This window comes from Cupressus sempervirens, chromosome 1 (assembly GCF_028749045.1).
Source record: "Cupressus sempervirens isolate cs-2001-9-10 chromosome 1, ASM2874904v1, whole genome shotgun sequence".
Lineage (NCBI taxonomy): Eukaryota > Viridiplantae > Streptophyta > Pinopsida > Cupressales > Cupressaceae > Cupressus > Cupressus sempervirens.
In genome coordinates, this window is record NC_143118.1 from 410,720,020 (window position 1) to 410,745,319 (window position 25,300).

General features: G+C 37.0%; 1 protein-coding gene across 3 annotated transcripts in view; it reads right to left on the minus strand.

Moving 5' to 3' along the window:
- Window positions 1-14,988, minus strand: part of LOC149578043 (replication factor-A carboxy-terminal domain protein) — a 75,616-nt gene extending 60,628 nt beyond the window's left edge. Inside the window, exons 1-3 of one of the 3 annotated variants that reach the window (XR_016364182.1) lie at window positions 14,724-14,974; window positions 14,452-14,581; window positions 14,086-14,206 (exon numbers count right to left, since the gene is read on the minus strand). Coding sequence is in view for 2 of the 3 variants with exons in the window: in XM_089827345.1 (XP_089683471.1) it covers window positions 14,086-14,206; window positions 14,452-14,581; window positions 14,724-14,788 (316 nt within the window). In the remaining variant the exon portion in view is untranslated. Of the gene's footprint in view, window positions 1-14,085; window positions 14,207-14,451; window positions 14,582-14,723 lie in introns of all 3 variants that reach the window. The other 2 variants (XM_089827354.1, XM_089827345.1) reach the window with 2 other exon arrangements.
- Between the last annotated feature and the right edge of the window lie 10,312 nt (window positions 14,989-25,300).

The window sequence follows — 25,300 nt, forward strand, 5'->3', positions numbered from 1 at the left end:
AGGATATATGAAGATTATAATATTCAAAGCAAATATTAATCTGGGAGCTAGAAACAATTGCTGGTTATTTCTTCTAAGACGCAAAGCCTTGAAGAAGCACTTGAAGGTTAGACACAAACCTAGCCTTCTTACAAGTTTCATCTACATTGCCAATCTAACTGTTATTTCTATTTGTAAGATTGGATATTCTGAATTGTTGCATGTTATTGTATTGTTGATGTATAATACAGTAACATTATTTGACAACTACTTGTGTTGATTGCAGGTTTAAATGTGTACCTTTGAACATTGGAGGAAATAAACATATTTTTCTAGGTTTCTTGTATGTATATCTGCTGGTTATAAATCAGTTAAAGTTCTAAAATTTGTATTACATATTGGTTTACTGTTCGGATTTAAATCTGCAAATATACTCAGTTTTTTTGGTGAAATATCCAAAAAGGGATATTACAGTGGTATCAGAGCCAAGAATCCTACCATCCTGTGGAATCACGCAATAGACACAGAAGAAAAGTATGAAATAAAATACTCTAAAGTTCTGGTTGCTTTCAAGTGACTGGTCTAAGACTTTGAGGATGAAAACCCTCGAGTCTAAAACTCTAAGGAGTTGGACAATAACCCATGCTACCTTTGAGATTTGCAATTGAATGTTTTGGGCAGAAGTCGACAAGGCATGAGATTCTAACTCAAACAATAAAGTAAGCTCCAGTAGTTGTGTGCATTTGGAGTAGTGAATAGCAAGCGTTGAGCTCCATACTGTGCACGTAGAATAGGTATTACATTGGCAGGGAAGGTTAAGAAGTTTGCATAACAGTGGCATCAAAGGGAAGGCAGTCCATTAACAGCTCTCGTGTAAACTTAGAACCATGCCCAGGCAGGTCAGAGGTGAACTCCAGTTTCGAACAGGTGCAATGTATTCAAGGTGGATTTACATTGGCAGTGAATAGGTTAAACGCGGCTTTGTGATTGGTTTTTCCATTCGCGTGAGGACGCAACATTGGTAACATGTGCAGGTACCTGCGCGAGCATCTAAACGCCAATCCCCATTCCCATTTGTTGTGCGTTGGCAGAGATTACCGTTTGCAGTGAAGAAGTGTTATGGGTAAGCCTAAATCAAGTGTCAGGTCTGCTGGACTCAGTTTATATTTAAATCCATTACCACAGTCGGAATACTGAATACAGGTGAAGGCGTGAATAGTGCACAGTCGGACTAGGAATAAACATGCCCTAAATACCTTGTATGTCGTGGTTGCTCCAATCACATCCAAAAGTAATACATTGGACGTCCAAGCGCAGACAAATTGGGCACGAATTGAATGCATTCACAGCTCGAGCCAGTAAACTCGCCATTTTTTTGGACGGCTACCTCATTTCGACCAGCAACTGATAATCTTGCAGTTGAGCTCAAACTTACGGGTTACCAAGTGGACAGAGGGTGTGAATATTTTGCCTATTATCCACGTAGCAAAGATTCTAAGCTGTTAGACTGAGCACTATAGAAGGCAGTCCCATATCGGGTTCAGAGTTTGTGAAAGCAAGATACTGGCTGAGAACGTGTGAGACCATGTCAAATATTGCATATACAGTTCCAAGATCGGCCTTTGTAAATCACTGATTATATTTGCTGAATTAGCTGAATACAGTTGGAAAACTAGCAATTAGTTTCTCTTACTATTGAAATGCATATTTAGAAGAATAGAACTATTTAAAAAGGGCATTCCTAAGCTTGCACCATATGTTTGACAAATTGCCAGCATTCTTCCAATTGTTAAATCTGGAACTCAACTTAAGGATATACTTTGAAATGTCTTTTAAACTCGCAACTGAACTCTTTGGCTAAATTCCTCCATTTCTTAATCAGCAGTTGTATTAAGAAAGTTCAGTGAGATTATATCAACAGAATCGGAACTTTTTGCAAGTTACTTACCAACTGTTTAAATTAATGCCAACTAATTAAACATTCAGCATTCAGCATTTCAAGAAAAAATTAAGTGCAGAACAATATGGTGGTATGAGAGAAAGTTCGGCATTGGACCAATTTGCTATTGTTTCAAACTCTAGTAGCAGAACTGTATGTTGGCTCTATATCAATCTTAAATTTTGTACGTACACAATTGTTGTCATCAGAACACAGTAATACAGTAATTTGAAGAGTATAAGATGTATAATGCTGAGGAACTGTGATTTCATATCAACTATTTGACAATATACCTTGAAGTACGGGTTGGAATTATTGTTCAGAACTGGGAGAATTTACATTCAGTGGTAATAGATCATATTCAGGTTGTCTAAGAACTGTTTGACAAAAAAAAAATCCATCTCAGCTATACAGTCAGCATTTTGATCATAAAATTCAAGTTCAGATTATTACAGGGAGTTTACAAACTCATCCAGGGGAAGGTACAACCGAGTGTGGTTATAACACAGCGGCATGAGCTCACGATACCTTGGCCATGTCCATCAAATCGTTTCACACCAACAATGAAATCTGTGATATCAGATGCAGACACATGAAAGGGGCTAGGATCATTTTTTTAAGCCGTCTTCTTCAGACAACAGTGTTAGAATTTAAAACTCAGAACAATCAGAGATCATTGCAGCATTTGAATCAGTTAGTTAATCATGTTTACTCCAAGCAACCAAAAGTAGTGGGACAAGAGTATGGAGAAGCTTAAACAAAGTTTGAAAAAGTTGGATGAAAATCAGAAAAGGATGAATGAATTGATTTCAAACCCTGCAAAACTAGATAAAGTAGCACGAAGTATGGTTTCCATTGTTAAAAGGACTACATCACAGAACGAAGAAAGAGGAAAAAGAGGTCTCTATAGTATCTAGAAGCTTCTATGATGAATTCCCAGCAGTTAGTGACCATCATACAGCTGACCTTATGGAAAGCAAAAATCAGATCTTGGAAAACGAATCAGAAAATTCATTTGATGACAATGAATCCCAAGATCATGATGTGGATGGACACGCAGTCACCTTGGAAGTGGAAGTGCGTGAAGATACTGTTATATCGGCAGCTTCTACCTCGCCAGTTGAGCCATCCTATAAAGTGCATAGTAACAGAACCCTAGATGTTGAGATGTGCCTAGATGATAGCATACACGTTGCTTATCATATGGTGAGTGACTTTGATTCAGCCTCATATCACAGTGCGGATGACAAATGGGAAGATTTGTGTGGAAATGTTTCGTCACAAGGGGATCATCATTTAGCAAGATAATTGAAGGTTAATAACAGGATGGTTGCCACAACTGTTAAGCATTTTGATGTTGCTCGTCAAATGTTGGCCACCTATGGTTGGAGTACTCCTTTGGCAAATGAGCATGGTGATAGTGTTTTTTCCCTTGCAGAGATACATGCACTCTGAGAAGCGATTGGAATGATGAAACAAAATTACCTACAACTATTTGCAGATAGAGATTTTCTTCTCGAATGGGATCACATCTACTATGTTGCATTGCAGAGAAATGAGGAGAAGATTGGTAAGCTCACTCATGAGCTTGATGTGGCATTGGACTCATTGCAGAGTGCCCAATTGGCCCTTCAAGAGTCACAATTACAGATTGAGAAGCTTACAAAGGAGTTGAGTTTGGCACAGAGTCCACCAACAGCAGATATAGTACAGTTACATACAGAGGCAATTGATGAGGATCTTATATCCACGGGTTGTAGGGGGGATGTGGTTACATCTATCACATATATTTCAGCTGAGACGAGTACCTTGGTGGAGAACAGTAGAGAACCACTAGTTGTATCGAGTTCTCCTGAGGTTAGTGTCGTGACAGTTGATACAGGACAATTTACTGGTAGCTCTTGTGTCACAATGGTGGATTCTCCTGAGAGTTGTGTGGTAGTACACGACACTGCTCCATCATCCACACAGGGCATTCGCAGAGTGTCACCCGGTTGGGAGTATAGCTCTCATGTTGATTTGTTTCCATCTCTTGGAAGCAAATCTGTCACTTCATTACATGCAACTGATTTTGGATGCCGGCTTGTTGATTTTCAAAGTCAAAGGGATCAGCTGCTTGATTCAAGTGTTTTTAGTGATGAGCTATTGACAGAGGTTGGAGCATTTTACCGCAAATACACAATGAGGAGTGCTCATCATTTTTCTTTTGACCCATGCACGGAGGACTTGATGATGCATCAGTGTGGGTTGGTTCCAGAACTATATCATCCTTTGTGGGATGGGTATTCACCATCTTCGGAAGGTGGGATTAGCAGATGCAAGCATCCAACTCAGTTGCTTGTGGGGGATTACTTGCAGGGAAAGTTGTCGGTTATACATCATGCTGATATGCATCCAACATGGTTTGCTACTTCTATGTCATAAAGTTCTCTTATGGGTACATGGTTACAGGACGACTATGGTGTCAGTTGGCATTATGGTTTGGTTAATTATCACATCCATGGGAGTTTAGCGGAAACTGTAGAGAGATGTTGCGTTATAGATGCTACCAAGTATTTTTAGCTCTATATGGCGAATGGATGTGGGGTTCGATTGTTTTGGGATCCAGGTGGCGACAGGTTTGACACGATGTATTGGTTGATCAGGGATCCAGGTGTTAATAGTATCTTACATCTAGTGGATTATGTTGTGACTATGATTTGTGTGTTTCAGCCTTCTAACACATCAGAGTTCCAGAGATTAGGATTACTCCGTTTCCACCAGGATGATATAGTGGTGGAGTCAGATTGGTTGGCTCTGCCATTGTCATCAATATAGTTATTGCAAGAGTGGTACAGCAGTATAGTGGTACAGATATTGCAAGAGCTAATCAGTGGTATCTTAGTCAGCACACAACTTCTCATCTAGGATCCAGGGGGAGCATCCCTATGCATTGCCTTTTATCGGGGAGCTAGGAGGAGAGTTTGGTCATTATCATCTTGGGATGGACATTGGTATATTGCCGAGCTCCCATCATCACTTGACAGTAGAGACTCGCAGGGTCACTCATGGAGTGAGGCATTCATTCTGACTGAGGATAGTGGCACACAAGGCAGTAGCACATGGCCGTTGGTGTCCCTTTATGGTGAGACTTGGGATCCTGGCATTCAGCTAACTGGCACATTAATTCCTATTGTCCTGTCTCACCATTCTAAGTTTGGGAGGATGCATGTTGGGGTACATTGGCTGAGGAGTAAAACCGCATTCTCAAGGCGAGTATGGGATCCTGGCATTTGGTTTCTACAGGTATGAGCGGATTGCTCGAGGACAAGCAATCTTTAAGAGGGGAGGCTTTGTAATGTCCCCTTTTCTGGGATATTATAATTATGTGTGGCCAGCTCACTTCGCCTAGGTTTCGAGGGCGAAAAGGTTCTTTATGGGGTTCAGTTCGAGATTCGGCCTAGACATTTCCAGTTCCATACCCGTCAAAGTAGCTTTGGCAAGTTGTCCAAATGCTTGCTATTTTTAGTAAGTAATCAGAGCTCTGTATTATCAGTACCTCAGCGCTGGGTTGGAAGCGTCTCACCAAGAGCTTTCCAATGAGCTATTACATATGCTTATCAGAGTTCATTTGGTCAATTATTTTAATGTCTGATGACTATATGATTTACTGACAAAGTGACTATTAAAGTTCATTTAACTTGTCACTTTATTTAAAAAGGTTCTATGTTCACTTAAGTGACTAAAGGACAAAAAGGTGTTTTATGCCACATTGCTTGAATGAGCGTGCATCACATTGGTAAAAGTAATAAAGGTACAACAAGCTCCACACATGAGGATATATGAAGATTATAATATTCAAAACAAATATTAATTTGGGAGCTGGAAACAGTTGCTGGTTATTTCTTCTAGGACGCAAACCCTTGAAGAAGCAATTAAAGGTTGGACGCAAACCTAGCCTTCTTACAAGTTTCATCTACATTGCCAATCTAACTGTTATTTCTGTTTGTAAGATTGGATATTCTAAATTGTTGCATGTTATTGTATTGTTGATGTCAAAGTTGCATGGATACGGATACAAATACGGAAATGGTATTGGGTACGGATACAACCATTTATTTAGACACCCAATATGGATACGGCTGGACACAACATTAATAAATAATACATATACATATATTTAACATAGTTTTCTAAGTTACTGTAGAAGATTTTCATTACTTCAAAAGTAATATTGACACATAAATGCTACATAAATATTTATAAGTTAATTTAACGCTTTACAATTTGTAAACACAGTAGAGTTACATTAGAAGATTACCCAAAAACGGGTTGTTGAAATAGAAAAACATTTTATTTGTCTTTCTCATCCAGTTGAGGTTTTTTTAATACTATTTTTTTTTTAAATTGCTTTAATATATTTTTTTTTAACATTAAAGGGAAGATCTAAATCAGATCTTTAAAAAAAAAAAAAATCCCATAGTATTTGGTATGGTTGGAAAATCAAGTTTATTAGGCAGACATGGGTACAATATTTGACGTGTATCTGAGCAGTATTGGATACGTTTTCAAATTGGATACAGGGATACGCGTGCCCAAGTAGGGACAGAGGAGTTTCCGACAACTCTGGCTGATGTATAATACAGTAACGTTATTTAACAACCACTTGTGTTGATTGCTGGTTTAAATGTGTACCTTTGAACATTGGAGGAAATAAACATATTTTTCTAGGTTTCTCGTATGTATACCTGCTGGTTATAAATCAGTTAAAGTTCTGAAATTTGTATTACATATTGGTTTACTGTTCGGATTTAAATCTGCAAATATATATCTCAGTTTTTTTGGTAAAATATCCGAAAAGGGATATTACAATCTTCCTACAATTTTTTCAATTCCTAAATCTTTCTGCACTTTCTTTGAGATCTCAAGGGCCCCTTTTCTAAGACCCCTCACGAATAAATCAAGTTAGGTCGACCTATTCCTCGAGGGATTTAGGTCTCGGGGCTCGAAGTGTCTCAAGTGTTTCAATTGTTTGATTTTGCTCCCCACTCGGCCTGCTTTGTTTTCAATCCTGGAAATAGTATTTAAGGAAGCTTGGGCCTTTCATTTTCATGAATCAATCCATAAGATATCCATCATCATCATACAAGCAATCAAGGGCAAGCATACACATATTCATGAGACTTCAAGCAAGTATTTCAAGGCATACATCAAGCATTTCCTTTTCACATCAAGCTTCTTCCTTCAAGGTGATAATGGAGTTTAGCTTCTAAGAAAGAGATCTATCATCCAAATCATTCATGTTCTTTCATTCTTCATCTATGTTCCCTTCCCCCCCCCCAAAAAAGCCAGCGTTTCGGGGACCAGGACGTTCCCGTCCCGAGGACTTCATTGGGGACTTGAATTCGTCCCCAATTTTTTAACACAAAAAAAAAATTTAAAATCAACAAAAATGTCACTTTTGTCGTCCCCATTTGTCATTTCCCCCCATCCCCAAAATCGGCAAAAAAATTTGCTGTCCCGGAAACCTGTCCCACCGTCCCCTGCCGTCCCTGTCCCAAAAACTCGAGGGAACATAGTTCTTCATCAACACACATCACAAGCATTTATGAGGCTTTGACTTCTATGGTTTCCTTTTGGTTTCTTTGAGTCAAGGCTATTACATTTGCATACTTGATCACATGTCAAAATCAATTGCATCTACAAAGGTAATATTCAATCCTACCACATGTTAGCATTTCCTTTATCAATATTTGTTTATCTCAATTTCAAGGTTGATTCCTCAATCTAGGACTTGACCAAGAAAAGCCCTCATCCAACAAAACTGTAAGAATTTGCCTTAGGGCAAGATTCACCCAAGATCATAGAACTCAACACAAGCATAACTATAGACCAAAAATGGATATGATCAATTAATCAGAGTATGTCCTAATACATTGCTATGTTCAGTATATTCAGTATCTAATGTATGTACACACTAGGAGTGCTTGTATATAAAGGCCTCTCAGGAAGCACCTAGAATGTCTCTAGAAGGAACTAGAGGATAAGATAAGCATCATGACAACTAAGCACATGCCTTATCCAACATTCTAGATGAGTGGATAAGAATGGCAAGGTTGTAGACACCATGTGCTTAATTAGTGTGCTAACTCCTGTGTAGTAGACACCATGTGTATAAAAGAGGTGCGGACTCCTGTGTTGTCAACATGACAACTCACAAGTGTACGCATACTCCTAGGTGGCTAATAAATAAATAATAATAAATATGCATTAACCTAGATAAACTTAAGTGTAAATAGTGGATACGTATTTACACCAACACCCCCCCTAAGTGCGACTTAGGGGAATGCACTTAAGTTCACAAGAACTAGGATGAAATGCATAACGGGTCCCGGCTACTAGGCCATGTTAGGTACCCATGTACATAATGATATGCAAATCTCTCATAAAGCGGAGAAAGAGGGAAAACCTCATGGGAAAAACCCTCCCTCAAAAAGAGAGATGAAAAGGGATGCATGGATGGATGGAGTAATCAAGACCCCCCCATTACGACATACATCAAGTATATATAAGAGAAAAATGGAGAAGGACAAAACCCCCTAAGAGGAAAAAGTCCCCCCCAAAAAAGAGAAGGAGGAGACGAGGTAGTCCCCCCTAAAGGTAGTGTGCCGATCAATGAGAAATGCTCCGACGTAGAAGCTAATCCATGACCTCTAAATGATGTTCCTTCCCTTTGGAAGAAGCAATGGCAAGGGTACCTATGAGATGCATCCCCTATGTGGAGAAGGAATCTCAATGATGTAAGGTATCTCTAAAACCTGTTCAAGTGTCCCTATGTCGATGTTGATAATGGCTTCCTCCAAAACTATTGAGAAGAAGTGCAGATCGAACAAGGAGTGATGTAGAACCTGTTTCAAAAAACCAACAGTGTTCTCAAATGACAAAGAGATCTCCTATAGATGGTGTATATAAGTATCCACAATCACACCAACCTGTGAAGATTGATCATGAGGGTCAGAGTGGGCCCTCGCAACAACTGTAGAAGGATCCTCCTCAACAAAGAGAAGCGGTATATCATCAAAGAAGTCCTCCAAATCCGTTGTGTGTGACTCTACGAACAAACCTAAAATGTCAATCAAGAAGTCATCACCTGAGGTTGGAAGACCATGTGTACCCTGTGTGCTGAAGTACATGAATCTGTCACTATGGCAAAGGATGAAGTATTCACCTCAAAGAGAAGACGAATATCATCTATAGTGTCTCCCACATCTTCAATGTGAGACTCCATGAACAGTCTTGCAAGGGCGGAAAGGAAGTCATCGCATGAAGGTAGAGTAGGATTACATAAAGGGTCTTGTTGCACTGAATCTGAAGCATTTGTGGCTAGAACAGGATCAGTATGAGCAACAGAAGCTGGAGCTGTAATCTCATCTGAAGAGGAGTCAGCTGCAACTGGAGGTAAAAGATCTTCTGGGAATGGAGGAATGTTTGGATCTCCATACTTCTCCCAAAGATACATCCAATAATCATGTGGAGGCCATATCTTGGCAACCAGCTTACGACAATCAGAAGAAAAGAGACTAGTAAGAATGATACAAATTAGTCTACCAATAGGTTCATGTGATTCATCGGTGATCAAGTCGTTGGAACATAAATAAAGAAATACTTCCTTATGCTCTCTTCTAATATGATCAAGAAGTGTATCACTCCATGTGTGATAGTTGTTGTTTGTCAACCTAGGTCTAACTCCATGCTGACATGTGAAACAAAACTCCTCCATGAGATCAATCAATGAACCCCTAAAGAATCAAAGAATAATGAATCAAAAAACCCCCCCAATGTATGATTTAGGCACTTGATAGCCACAAACCAATTTAGGGCCTATTTCTAAAAGTAGTATTTCTGTCTACAGAACCTATAATATGATTGCAAATCTGGAAAGTAGACCAAAAAAAAAAGCACTTTCAAAACAAACGAAACCTGATTTGGAGTCCAGATGAACCCGTACTAAGCATTTTAAGTGGCAAAAAATCGGATTTGCGAGTTGTAGAAAAATTTAGGAACAAAGATCTCAAACCACCTGCACCAATGTGTAGATCACAAAATCCTACCCTAAAACAAAAAAAAATTGTTCGCAAAAAGGAGTCCGTATGAAGGAGATATTGTAATGTCCCATTTTTTTTGGAGGAATTAATTATAAAGTTATCAATTAAAAAAATATATATTACAAGGTAACTTTATAAATTAAATTTTTAAAAAAAAAGCTTCTAGAGTTGCTGGAAGAAGCGAAGAAAAAATTAAAAAGGGAGGCCAACTTATCAAGGAAAAAAGAATAAATAGGCATTGAGGGCTCATTGCCTATCATCGAGATTCATTATTGATTTTTGCTTATGTGCGTTGTGGAGCCTAGGGTTTCTACAAATAGTCACAATTGGCCATTGAGAACGAAAACTCTCAATTGGTACGCAATTTTGAGGATGTGAGAGATCACCTGAATTATTGCAACTGTGGGAAGGATATTTCAGTCCTTTCACTTGTGCTTAATTGCTGATTTGGAGTTTCCAGTGGAGTTGCACTTTCACCATATCATCTTCAGCATTCAGTCTCCACCATTTGATCAATCCAGGTTCTTCATTTCAATCTGTAGTTGCAACAAGTTCTCAATTGTATACAGCCAATTAGGGTTTCTCTGTAATGTGCTATGTCATAATGTTTTGGTGCTGAAATTTGCCATATCATTTGTAAAAACATTTGGTTTTCATTGAATGAATACATCGGCACTATTATTTCTTTTATTTCAGCAATATATTTTAGCAGTGTATTAAATTTAGGGTTTGTTTAGTGGCCTATTGGTACAGGTCATTACAGATATCGCTGTTTGAAAATCGTCGTCATTGTTATTTTTTCTGAATTGATGTCGCCTCCAAAAACCAAATGGCTCTAGATTTTGCCTCAGATGTCCGATTTGGATGAAACAAAATCCGATTTTGGGATTTTTTGACCTTCTGAATGTGATGCAAATATCTAATTTGCACCAACAAGCTCCAATCTTCACCTGCAAAAAATCTTTCCTATGGCCCAATGGCCAAAAAATTTCCGAAAAATAACGCAAAGTCCAAAAAAAATAGCAAAGATGTAGATGAAAAAAATTCAAATCTAAAAATTAAATTTACAGATCTGAAATGATCACACCAATTCTGCAAATCGGTCCTTCGAGTGTCGGTTTGCAAAAAAAGTTTGCCTCACAATCGACTTTGGCCTAGAGTAGGCAGCTTCATAAGCGATTTTCACCAAATTAGCATTCCGGACGCAATGGTGAGGTCAAATCTAGCTCTAGACGCTCCCAATTTCTACAGTACTCCGGAGTCGGGCTACAATGATGAAGCAAGATGGTGGTCTCGAATAGCTATGTGATGAGAAAATCTCCAAGCTCTGATACCATGTAAGAATTTTCCTTAAGTCAAGATTCACCCAAGATCGTAGAACTCAACACAAGCACAACTGTAGACCAAAAATGGATATGATCAATTAATCAGAGTATGTCCTAATACATTGCTCTATTCAGTATATTCAGTGTCTAATGTATGTACACACTAGGAGTGTCTGTATATAAAGGCCTCTCAGGAAGCACCTAGAATGTCTCTAAAAGGAACCAGGAGATAAGATAAGCATCATGACAACTAAGCACATGCCTTATCCAACATTCTAGATGAGTGGATAAGAATGACAAGGTTGTAGACACCATGTGCTTAATTAGTGTGCTAACTCCTGTGTTGTAGACACCATGTGCATAAAAGAGGTGCAAACTCCTATGTTGTCAACATGACAACTCACAAGAGTATGCATACTCCTAGGTGGCTAATAAATAAATAATAAAAAATATGCATTAACCTAAGTAAACTTAAGTGTAAATAGTAAATATGTATTTACACCAACAAAAACCAAACCTATTTTTTCTTGTTTGCAAGAGCAAGATATCAGAATTACGACTTTGGATCTGAAAACTAACTACCGAGAGCTTTTGGGAGAGCCTAGTTCGATTTTGCTAGAATGTTCTAGGAACATGTCCAACTTCCTGTAAACCTTCCAAAAGGTTTTCTTTAGGTCAACCTGTTCCTGGAGATATGGGAAAATTAAGGTTATCTGGAATTTCTACCCTAATTGCAGATTTGCAATCAAAATTACAGTCGTAGTTTCAAATCTATGATTTTTGGAGCAAAAAGACATCTTCTCTTGCATATTTCAAGGTAAGTCTTTCATCCTTTCTTATATCTCTTAGCACAGACCTATTTTCATATTTTAATTGGGTTGATTGCATACATTTAGTACCTAGATCTATCTTACTCTTGTCATTAAATCAATTAGTTCAATTTCAATTCACATTTTACATCTTAAAGTTAATTAAATTGCATGAAAAAGGACTTGCTTACATCCTTCCTTAGTCTAATTTGGGTTTAGCATTAGCATCCCTTCATCCTATTTGGGTTTGCTAATCTAACTTGGATCATATTGAGAGTTATGTTTGGAAGCCCCTCTTTCTCATGTATTGAATGTTAGTGGCAAGTGGAAGTCTTATATTTATACATTTCAATTAAGAACTTCCATTTGTTTACTAAACAACAAATAGTGACAAACATCCTAATACCACTAGGATAGACATACCAACACCAGCATACCAAATATATGGTCATCTGCATCTCGAGCATAGAGACTTCTGCACAGTGGGCATCCTGCCATAAAAACATCAGTCCTACTGATATTACTCTTCCACGACTCCCAAGGCAGAATAATCATTAGAAGGCCCATGTGCAAGAATTCTTGAGCTATGCAATTTGATTGAACATTAATTGAAATCTCAGAATGCTGGTCTGTTATTGCATATCTTGTCTATTTTGTTCTTTTGTATGCTTCAGATATTTCAATCGCGTCCTCAAAAACTTCACAAAGCATCAAGAGCATTGAGCATAATGAAGAGGAGAGTAACGACAACTTCTAGCATGAGTTGCATGACAATGTAGAGGAAAAAATCAGTTGTTTGAATAGCAAAGTTTCTCAATTCAAGGACACCTTTGCTAGGTTGCTTTCTATCACTAAAGACCTCATGGATTTTCTATGGCTTATTTGTAGGAGGATCCAAACAGGAAGAGAGCAAAGCTGAAAGAGAAGAGACGAAGTAAAAAAGAAGCTGAAGAAGATTTGGGAGATTAGAAAAAGCAACAAGGGAACTGCCCTAGATAAGAGGAATAAAAGACAAAACCTGGCAGTGGATAAGTGGAACATTCTGATGAGCCTCCATGATTGATATCTAAGTAGTTTATTGTGCCTTTTAGCATCTGTTTTTGTTGGGTTTTGATTTTCTGTATGTTTTGTTTCTGCGCTGGTGCAGCAATTTGTTATGTTATTTAAACTCTCTGTTTTAATGTTATAACTTTGAGTGTGGGAGCTTTTCCCCACCTTATCTAATCAAAAACAAAAACAGCATTATTTCCTGTTTTTATAAGTGACAGCTTTTAGATTTTCAAATTTTCACCTGATTAAATTTCAAGTAACTGAATTCCATTTATACTTTTGGTTTGTCAAGATAATTCTAATTACAAGTAATGCTACTACGATCAAAATAGATTTACCTGTGCTTAAATACATTCCTTATGCATCCCATACATTCTTTGTTTGTTTTGTACACTTATGCAATTTCTTATTTGACAATTTTTTTGCAAGCTCAAGTCCTGGTCAAATTTCTGGCCATCAGAGTTTTAGTTTGAACCATCTGTTACTTGGTGCAAGCATTGGCACTGATGCCTAGTATTATGCAAAACAGTTCATATGACTAGTATGCATATCTCTTCTTCACCCCTGTCACCATCAGGGGATGGAATGACGGATAAGTAGAGAATTCAAGGTCACAATAGATTATTGTGGAATCAATTCTCATGAGAGGTGGAATCAATTCTCATGAGAGATGGGCTAACGAGTATGAAATAAGAGCCAGTGGAAGAATGACAATGTGTTGGCAAGAAATCGATCAATAAGGAAACGACTCGTGTCCTGAATAATTCTCGCAATAGCCCTAAAATAAGATTCTTCATAAAATTGGAGAGGCCAAACTCTAATTGCATATGAACCTATATTGCAATTTACATTTAATCTAGCTAAAAAGAGTATTGCTCGAAAGGTCATTGTAAACATACATGCAAATGGATTGACGCATGAAAAATCGAACAACTCGTCGGCAGAACAGCCCATCAAAACCTTAGCGGGCTTATCAAAACAAATCACGACCATCACACTCTTATCAGTTGCAACCGACAGCTGTCAATTAAAAAACCCTTCAAATTTCAGAGGTAGAAAAGTAAAAGGCAAAGGTTTCTGCATACAGTTCCCGACCCAAAAATATGATGAATAGTGATCAAAACTTTCGAAGTAAAGTACAGCCTTCCCTACCCTCATGTAGATAATACAAAGCACTGTAAACCTAATCTTATAAAATGTTTCAGAAAGAAACAGAAAAAAGTCAACAAACGAAAATAAATGATTGTGAAGTCTGCGATGCATACAAGTAACTTGTATACTCGTTTGGACGCAGGGGTTCTTTGATTGAAAGAGCATCTGCTGCAATGCTGAAATTCCGAAAACCCGATCCCCTTATCAGGAAGAATAGTTTCGCAGTTGCTGCAAACCCTGTAGCTAAATACACAAAACTATATAGTGAAAAACCTTAATAGGTCAGGCATTCCGAAATGGCTCGTAAGTGAAACTGGAATGAAGAAAACAGCATATTAAACGAATTAACTAAAATAGCCATTTTGAAAAGAGTTGTGCTATGTACCAGAAATTTGAATAATCCATGGCCACAATGGAGCAGAAAGGAAGAGTCAGCTCTCTATTTGCCATAGCCAGATGTTATTACGGTAAAAAGCACACATGATCTAAGTTAAAATTTCATTTTATCTGCCTTCTTCTAGATGGAGGACAATGAGAAGATGTGCTTGACAACCTGCAACTTTAAGTAATACTAATAATGTACCAAGCATCATAGTAACTGACGCGAGTTGCCCGGGTCAGCGAGTCGGGTAACCGCAGCCTGGATCGGCGGGTCACCTAGGGTGACTCACCTGATTCTCCAAAGTGTCTTGCCTAGTTGATGCGGCTGACTCATCTGATTTGTCTAACTTTTAATTTTTATTTTTAAAGTTTTTTTAATACATCTAAAATTTATCTTCATACTTATGTAATCCATGTATGTTATGCATGTGATCAAATTACCTTCTATTTCATGATATTATTGTGTCTTTAAGCTTTATTTAGCAATGGGTGCATGGAATATCTTTTAAATCCTACAAAAATTTCTAAATTTCAAGGGTTTTGTCACTTTGTCGAGTTATAAGTGAGTCCAACCTGGATCACGAGTCAAGTTGCCCTTGTTGAGTTAGGGCCAAGTCCGAGTCTTGTTACTTTGAAATGAATGAAAGAAATATTTTAATAATGTGAAGTCAAAGTAGTTTATGGGATCTTTAAAAATTAACAAATATTTTTAAATAGGGTGTTAGAATTTTAGGTCTTTTAAAACTATTTCTTTATGTCATTTTTTCGACAATGAATTTTGATAACTAGGTTTGTTGTCCTATCTTATTGTGTTTCTTCAAAAAGAATACATGAATTGACTCCCCTAGAATATCCTTATATCTATATCGATGTCATTGTATGTTGAGAATTCCCTTATTAAATGTCATTTCGACTCTACCTCTCATGTTGCAAAATAAACATATTTTCTCTCGTTCTTCTTTAGGTTCCATCCATTTACATGTTTCACACCTTGAATGATGAGAACTTGTCCTAAGTTGAGCTATGAGAATTTTAACTCTCTATTCATGGGGTTAAATTCTTCAATATAATAATCTTTTTTGCACCTATTTGTTTTTCTCATATGAGACTCTTGAATTTTTCCCTTGAAAACATTTTTATCTCATCATTGTTATCAAGACATTCGTGCTTATTAACATTTCATCTTTCCATCTGTTTGAAATTTTGATCTGCGAGTTCTTTGTTATGTCAAGTCTTTCCTATATAACCAATTTAGGCCACTGATGTTTTTCCATACCTTGGGCATTTTTTAGATAACTTAATAGCTGAGCCATTGTAGAGGTCTCTAAAGGGAATATGTTTATTTTCACCAATAAGATTTTATAGGGATTTGTTGTTTTAATTTTGAGGTTGTTGATGATTAAATGTTTGTGGGTTCTGTCTCCACTTGCCTCCATTCCTAATCTGACATGTTGTTGCCTGAAAGCTCACATATGTAAAGGGTCACCAAGATAATCAACAAACCAAAAAATATCTTCTTGGTAACTCTACATTCTTACATCTATTTAATAAAGAATATAGCACTTTCTAGCCTCTCTAAATTCTTTTTCCTCTACATGTTTCTCAGCTTAGTTTGTTGTGGAAAACAATCCCAAGATACTTGTACTCATCCAAAATCTCAAGAGGATTGTTGTCAAAAAGGAGAGTGTTTTGTGTCCTCCTATGTCTTTTCAAAGAGAAGACCATCACTTTGGTTTCGCTAGTGGTCATTTGCATTCCAACTTCATGACAAAAGACATCAAGCGCCTTCAACTGTTCCCTCAGACCATCAACCATTTTAGCAATTAAAAGGAGATCATCTGCATATAGTAGTAGCTTTATCACTTGTTTGGCTAGTTGAAATCCATTGTCATTAATCTTGTTTATTCATTCTTCTAACTTGTTAATATACAACCCAAACAAAGTTGGTGGTAGGCAACATCCTTGTTTGACACTTATATCATTATCAAAGCTCTTTGACTTCTCATCCATAAAACTAATTTTAACCATGACATACTCACATAGTATGTGTACCACAACCTTGAGCTCAATAAGAATTTTAAGTTCTTTCATTCTAACCCATGAATTATCTTGTAGAACCATGCCAAAAGTCTTGTTAAAAGCAACAAAGCAACAAAAGGATTCCTCACCTTGTGTGGTCCATATTTTTTCAACCATGAATCTAAGTGTACATTGTGATCAATAGTAGAATGTTTTGTCTAAAATCACCCTTCCCTTTAGCTCTTTTACCTTCTATTTTAGCCCATTTTCTAATTGTGCATTCAACCATGCTACTAAAGAGATTTCTTAGGAGGCGTTAATCATAATGGTGTGAGTTTGATGGGCTATTTATGTCATTGCTTTTGTGGAGAGAAAACACCATGCTCGTCATCCAATTTACAAGAAATTCATCATTATTAACATCATTCAATATATGATATATTTGAGGTGTTAGTATTAGGATTATGTTGACAAAAAAATAAATTAAATGCAAATATAACCAATGACATAAAGGAATAAAGCACACCTAAATGAAATAGAAGACACAAATATTTAGTGTGGTTCACCCAATCTTGGGTTGCATCCATGAAACAAATAGTCCAATATTATTATCTAGTAACTTCAACATGTTATAATCCACAATCTCCCTTATAGCTCAATATTGTTGCAAGAAGCTATATATTCTCTTTAGAAAACCCTAGCCCTAAGCCAATATTACATGACTTATATTAGCTTAACAAGTTATCTCAAAACATACTTGATGAGTCAACCTTGGGAAATGCTTGCTGAGTCAACTGAAAAATATTTGATGATTTAACCCATGCCTTATGAAAAGTGTACCATACTTGCATGATCAATCACCACAAATCAACGATCTCCCACTTAAGGATTGATCAAGCTCCACACTAAACCACCTCCCACTTGGAGACTGATCTCATAGCCACACTGCTACCCCTGAAGCTCCCACCAAATTTACACACCCATGAATTTGTTGTTCTTTTGTTATGTTAGTCTAGAATACCAACCAAAGTTGAAGAGGAGTTCAACTTCCCCCTTGGCACTATCTTTGTAACATATCTGCTAGAATTTCATCTGCATGTATCTTTTCTAGCTTTAAATGTCCATCATCCACAATTGATCGAATGAAATGGCACCGCAATTGTATGTGTTTTATCATTGAAAGTAAAGTAGAATTCTTAGCAACATGAATGACACTTTGTTTATTTGTGCATAGATAATTTCTAGCATGTATGTGTCCCAAATTTTCCTTGTAATATTGTAGCCATATTACTTCCTTGGTTGCCACCATAAAGCAACATACTCTGTCTCTATAGTGGATAAAGTATAAATCTTATGTAATTGAGAAAACCAACTCATTGTTGTCCCTCCAAGAGTAAATATGTATCCTTTAGTGCTTTGTATGGTATCTAAATCCATTGTTGAATTTGAGTCAGCATAGCCTTGTAAATCAATAGTAGAGCCCCCAAAATGTAAACATTTTGTTGATGTACCTCTCAAGTATCTTAGAATCCATTTGACTACATGCAATGCTTAATTTTAGGATGATTCAAATATCTACTAATGACTCCCACAACATGTGCAATATATGGGCTAGTGCATATTGTGACATACATTAAACTACCTATTGTTGAATCATAAGGCACCTTGGACATTTTATGTTCCTCTTCTTGTGTCTTTGGACACATCTCCTTAGTCAATTTCAAATGACCAGGCAAAGATGTGTTGACAAATTTTGCATTCTCCATATCAAATCTTTGCAACGCCTTTTCAACATAATCAACCTAAGATATAGTTGATTTCTTTCTCTTTCTATCTCTAAAAAAATCCATACCACGGATTTGTTTTGTTGCCCCCAAATCCTTCATTGAAAAAGATTTATTTAGTTGTTGTTTTAACCCCTTAATGTGATCTATGTTAGAACCTACAACAAGTATATCATCAACATATAAACATGAAATAATGTAGATATCATCATCCAACCTCCTAAAATAAACAAAATGGTCTCAATGACACTGAATATATCCATGCTTGATTTTAAAACTATCAAATTTAATATACCATTGATGATGTGCTTGCTTCAAGCCATACTTTTATTTAATCTGCACACTAAATTCTCTTTACCTTTGACCTCAAATCCCTGTGTTTGTTCCATGTATATTTATTCTTTCAAATCACCATGGAAAAAAGTTGTTTTAACATCAAGTTGTTCCAGATGCAAATCTTCAATAGTCATAATACTTATAACAAGACAAATAGAAGTCATTTTAACAACTAGAGAAAAGATCTCATCAAAATCAATGACCTTTTTTTGTGCAAATCCTTTTACAACTAACCCGACTTCAATCTTTTCTTACTTCCATCCTGATCCTCTTCCAAGCTATAAATCCATTTATTTTGTAAAACCCTTTTACCCTTAGGTAACTGACATAATGCCCAAGTCTAATTCTCCAACAAGGAGTCCATTATTTTATCATTGTAAACTCCTGTTGAATCTTTGTAAGTTCACCTACATTGTTTCACCATATCCTTCTAGTTCAACAACATCTATTAATAAAATAATGTACAAAGAGGGAGAGGATATTTCACAAGGTCTACTTAGTCTTGTTGAACATCTAACATTTACTAAAGTTTTTGGTATTTGTTGTTGTTGTGGAGCATGAGGGACCATTTGAACATCATCTTTTGGACTATTATCTAGCACTACATAATCATTTTATTTCTTCTCATATTGCTTCAACAAATCTTTATACAATACTTTCTCATTGAATATGACATCCCTACTTCTTACATGATGTAGTACAAGGCAGGAGAATCCCCAAAGGAGATGTCCAAACCCCCAACAAACAACCACATAGCAAAAACACAACAACAATGCAACAAAAATGCAAGATCTGATACCAAATCACCACTCTTTATTCATAAAATAACTGATTACATGCAATATGCCCTATTGTAAGGCATTATAGTTTAGGGCCAAATACAAACAATAATTACAATATCAGTTATGCAAGATCACACAAGATCTAACTTACAATCTCAATCCCAATCCTAGCTAGTCTAGATTCACAACTAGATAAGAACACCAAGAATAATTCACAAGTTGCGGCTACTAGCTCTTTAGAATTCCCATCCTCTTCCCCATGACAAATCCTCCCAACATACCCAAAGACTCTACAAGACCCCCTTACTTATACCCAACTAAGCCACAACTCGACCCAGCTCATTACAAACTAAATTAAATCCCCTATATTAAATGTATATTGAGCCACAAGTCAGATACAACACAAATTAAATACCCATACAGAAATTAAATGCCAAAAGTCGACTCTCAAACAACTCAGCACCAATAGGAACCAAGACCAAGCTGAGTGCCAAAGAAAACCAAGTTGAGCACCAGTAATTTCACAAGAACTGTCGAGCTCCTAGACCATGCTGAGCTCTAAGACCATGTCAAGCTCCCAAGCATCATCGAGCACCACAGTGCATGCCGAGTTCCCAAAGCATGTTGAGCATCATAGAGCATGCCGAGTTCCATAGTGTATGCCAAGCTCTCAGAGTATGTCGAGCTTCCAGGCATAAACTATGTCCAACAATGACCGAGCACCGCTTCTTTGGTGACCTAGTCCACAACCACAAACGAGGATTCCTCCAACATGTAGGATTGCAAGTAAGCCCAGGATGCTCTTGCATTAGACACCTCAAGTTTGAAAAGATGTTTTAGTAGCTGGAAGAACATCTTCTTGGATACAACACATAAATCCCAGATTGGTTCTTCACATACATGTCCTCCAAGTCTTCAACTTGTACACTCTTTCCCTTGTTCTTCTTCTACTTCTTCATATCCATCCTCGATATGCTACAAGTCTATTGTCCATGTTGATCTCCAACCCTCTTAGAATCTGTTAACTCAACTCGACTACTAATACTCAGGTTCCTCCTACTGAGCTCATCATTCTGCAAAGGAATTAGGGAAAGCTTCCTGCCACCTTTCTCAACAGTAAACACATTCTTGACACAATCATGCACAACCATGCAATCATACTGCCAAGGTCTACCAAGCAACACATGAAAATTGTTCATGTCCACATTATCACACAACATTTGATCCTTATACTACCCAATCTGAAAATCAACAAGGCACTTTTCCCTCACTTCCAAAGCATGCACACCTTGTAACTAGCGAATCCTATAAGGATAAGGATGTCTCATTCTCTTCGAACAAAGTTTCTAAACCATCTCCTTAACAACAAGGTTATCAGTACTACCACCATCCACAATCACCTTGCAAACTTTACCACTAGACTTACAACAAGTCCTAAACAAACTAGTCATCTAACAAGAATCCAATGTCTTCTCACCAACTAGTACTCATCGAGCTAGCAAACTCTCTCCTTGCTCAGGCTAACTGTCTTGAACTACAACATCATTCACAACAACAATTATCCTACTAAGTGGACATTCAAAATATCTATGCCCTTCTTTCCCACATTTGAAATAATTATCTTTGAACCCACCTCCACCTGTCCTCCTTTTCTAATCAATAGGATTTGGTTTACCTTTTGCACTCGGTTTAACTTGTGCTGAGCTATCCTACTTCCCTCTTCCTTTAGCATAACCTTGACCTTTCCTTTTCAACTTATCTTCTGCCTTTAGGGAATATTGATAAGCATCCTTAATTGAAGAAATATTCAACATACCAACCTCATCCTAAATATTGAATCTTAAACCATTAATGTGTCGAGCTACCTTTTCCTTTAACAATTATTTATGACTAGACTGAATAGTCAACTTGTAGAACTCCTTGATGTAATCTTTCATAGTCATATCTTTCTGCTTCAGATTTTGCAACCTCTTAAACAACTCAAGTTCATAATCAACAAGAATGAACTTAGCCTTCAACTTAGTCACCATCAATATCCATCTAGTGATCTTCATTTCACCTTCTTCTTCTCTATCTCTTTGCAATTCTTTCTACCAAAATGCAACATATCCTTTCAACTTAGTTTGTTCCAACCTCACTTTGAGTGGATCCTCAATATCCTCAAGCTTAAAGTAGCCTTCCAATTCACCAATCTAATCAATCAGGTCTTTGGGAGTCAAAGTACCTAAGAAATTAGAAACCTCCATCTTATGTTTTAGCTTCAAATGAGATCCAAGTCTAAAAAACTGACTAGCCCTAGTTCCAATAGGTTTCTTCACACAATCAGTTATGTCCTCACCACTAGATCCAACAACTTCAAAGTCTTTAGCAACTTCCTCATAACTACCTTCAGTACCCACATGCCTAGGTACACCACCTAACGCACTTACAATTTTAACAATCATGTCACCCTTCATCAATGCAATCTTAGATATGAACTCTGCTATAATCTTCTTTGAGATCCTTTCTTCCACAACATCGCTAAGATCATCAATTGCCCTAGGGTCCAATCTTCTTGGAAGCATCTTCCAAAACTTTAGCAAAACCTAAGCAATAAATCCACCAACCTAGAAGATCAATCAACTCCACTAGATCAACCTTCTCCAACCCAAGATCCTGATGTAAATTGCCTTAACTTCGGTGATTTGTTCACACACTCAGGAACAACCTTTGCTCTGATACCACTTGACACAATATAAGGCAGGAGAATCCCCAAATGATGTGTCCAAACCTCGAGCAAACAACCACACAGCGGAAACACAACAAAAATGCAAGATCTGATACCAACTCACCACTCTTTATTCATAAAATAATTGATTACATGTAATATGCCCAGTTGTGAGGCCTTCTGAGTTAGGGCCAAATACAAACAATAATTACAATATTAGTTCTATAAGATCCCACAAGATCCAACTTATAATCTCAATCCCAATCTCAGCTAGTCCAAATTCACACCTGTATAAGAACACCAAGAAGAATCCACACTTGTACCCTCAAGTCCACCAAGCAATCCTCTGGTTCTCAAGTCGCAGCTACTAGCTCTTGAAAATTCACATCCTCTTCTCCAAGATAGATCCTCCCAACATACCCAGAGACTCTACAAGACCCCCTTACTTATACCTAACTAAGCCACAAGTCAACCCAGTTCATTGCAAACTAATTAAATCCCCTATATTAAATGTATGTTGAGCCATAAGTTGGCTACAACACAAATTAAATTCCAATAGTCAGCTCTCAGACAACTCGACACCAATAGGAACCAAGACCAAGCCGAGCGCCGAAGAAAACCAAGCCAAGCACCAATAATTTCACAAGCACTGTCAAGCTCCCAGACCATGCTGAGCTCCAAGACCATGTCGAGCTACCAAGCATCGTCGAGCACCATAGTGCATGCAGAGCTCCCAGAGCATGTTGAGCATCATAGAGCATGCTGAGCTCCATAGTGTATGTCGAGATCTCAGAGTATGTTGAGCTCCTAGGCATAAACTATGTCCAACAATGATTGAGCACCACTTCTTTGGTGATCAAGTCCATAACCACAAACCAAAATTCCTCCAACATACATGATTGCAAGAAAGCCCATGATGCTCCTGCATCATTACAATTTTGTGATTTTCAAAATCCCAAAGTTTATATCCAAATTCATCAATGCCATATCCAACAAATATACATTACTTTGACTTAGATTATAGTTTGGTCCTATTTTTAGAATCTACATGTGCAAAAGCTTCACAAATGGAGGTTCTAAGAAAAAGAATAACTCATCTTCTTGTCTATACATACTTCCTCTAAAATATCACAATCCAAAGGAGTAGAGGGACCTCTATTAATTAAATAAACAACAATGTTTACAATCTCTAACCACATATTTAAGGGCATTGAAGTAGGCAATGACATATTCCTTACACGCTCCATTATTGTCATGTTCGTGCATTCAGTCACTCCATTTTCTTATGGAGTGCTTCAATTATATTTTTGCCTACAAATACCATTAGTGGAACAATAATCTTCTTAGTCTTATCTTCAATACTCACCACCATTATCAAACCTGAGAAATTTTAGTCTTTTACTAGTCTCATTCTCACCCAACCTTTTCCATTTTAAAAAAGTTTCAAATACATTAGAATTTTGTCTAAGGAAACAAATCCATACTTTTCTAGTTACATCATCAATGAATGCAACATAATACAAAGAGATACCAAGGGAAGATACTTGAGTTGGTCCCCACATGTATATATATATATATATATATATATATATATATATATATATATATATATATATATATATATATATATATATATATATAAGTTATAATTTATCATTTATATTTTCCTTCCCACTCTTCATAAAACTAAGGTTGGGATCCCATGAGCACCCGCTTCCTTAAAAATAGAGTGAGTACCACTAAGAATTTTTAGGAATATCTAAAAGGAAGTGCTCCCATGAATTTTATATGTGAATCAACTTAAAAAAATCAACTCCTAAATTCAAGGAAGCTTGTGGTGTTATAAATTTAAAAAATAAAAATTTAATTTCTTCATAAATTTCTTTGGTGGAATTATACCATTTTGGTGGGGAAATGAATAGAAGGTTTTGATAAGTGGAAGATTTCTTCCCTAAGCTAGTGGGGCTATTTCCAGCCCACCCATTTTCACCCGCTCAAATTGAGGGGGCAAAAAAGTTAGAGCTCTTATTTTATAGGAGTAGATTCCAATAAACCTATAGCCCCCTTAAAAAATTATCATGGGGTCACCTGCTCCACAAAAATAGAGCCCAAGCCCCTCCCATGGGACCCCTGCCTAACTCTCTTTTGCTTTCCATACACACAACTTTCACATGATTCCATATTGACACATTTTAGACAAGGTAAAAATTTCTTTAAGTGAAGTAATTTTATACCTTTTTCACTCATGTGCCCAAGTTTGTTATGCCATAGTGTTATTTCAGACTCTACAATAACTGATTGATGTTATTCATGCTTAGTTGCAACAACTATTCCTAAACATTGATTTTTCTCTAAAATAATTAAAGTATAAGGAATAGTATGACCTTTACAAAGATGTAAGATTCCTACTTTCACGCCTTTTTCTACAACTGAGAAACCTTTTGAGACCTTCCAATTTTCAGCATTAAAAGTGATTGTGCAACCTTCATCACCTAGTTGCCCTATTGAGATTAAATTCCTACTCAACCTTGAAACCTACCTTGCCTCTTGTAGTAGCCAATGATTCACATTCTACAACTTAATTGTAATTCCTCCCTTTCCAACAATTTGATAGGGTTCTTTGGTGGCAATTGGGACTATCTTAATGTCCAAAAAATTAAGAGTTCATAGGCTTCATCTAGAAGGAGATCACAACTTCATGTGAATGGTATCATGAAATAGGATATGGATACATGGTATCTCAATAAGTATATTTGGAGGATTTGGTATCTTCTATGGAATTTTGTTGACTTTTGGGTGTCTTGTATTCTTTGGGAGGCCAACACAATTGTAGACACATTATCTAACATTCAGGTGAATGGATCATTGGTGGACAAATTTGAACTTTTTGAGGACTTTAGGTTCTTGGGGTCCAAAGATTTTGTAGCAAACAAATATGATTTTTTAAATCATT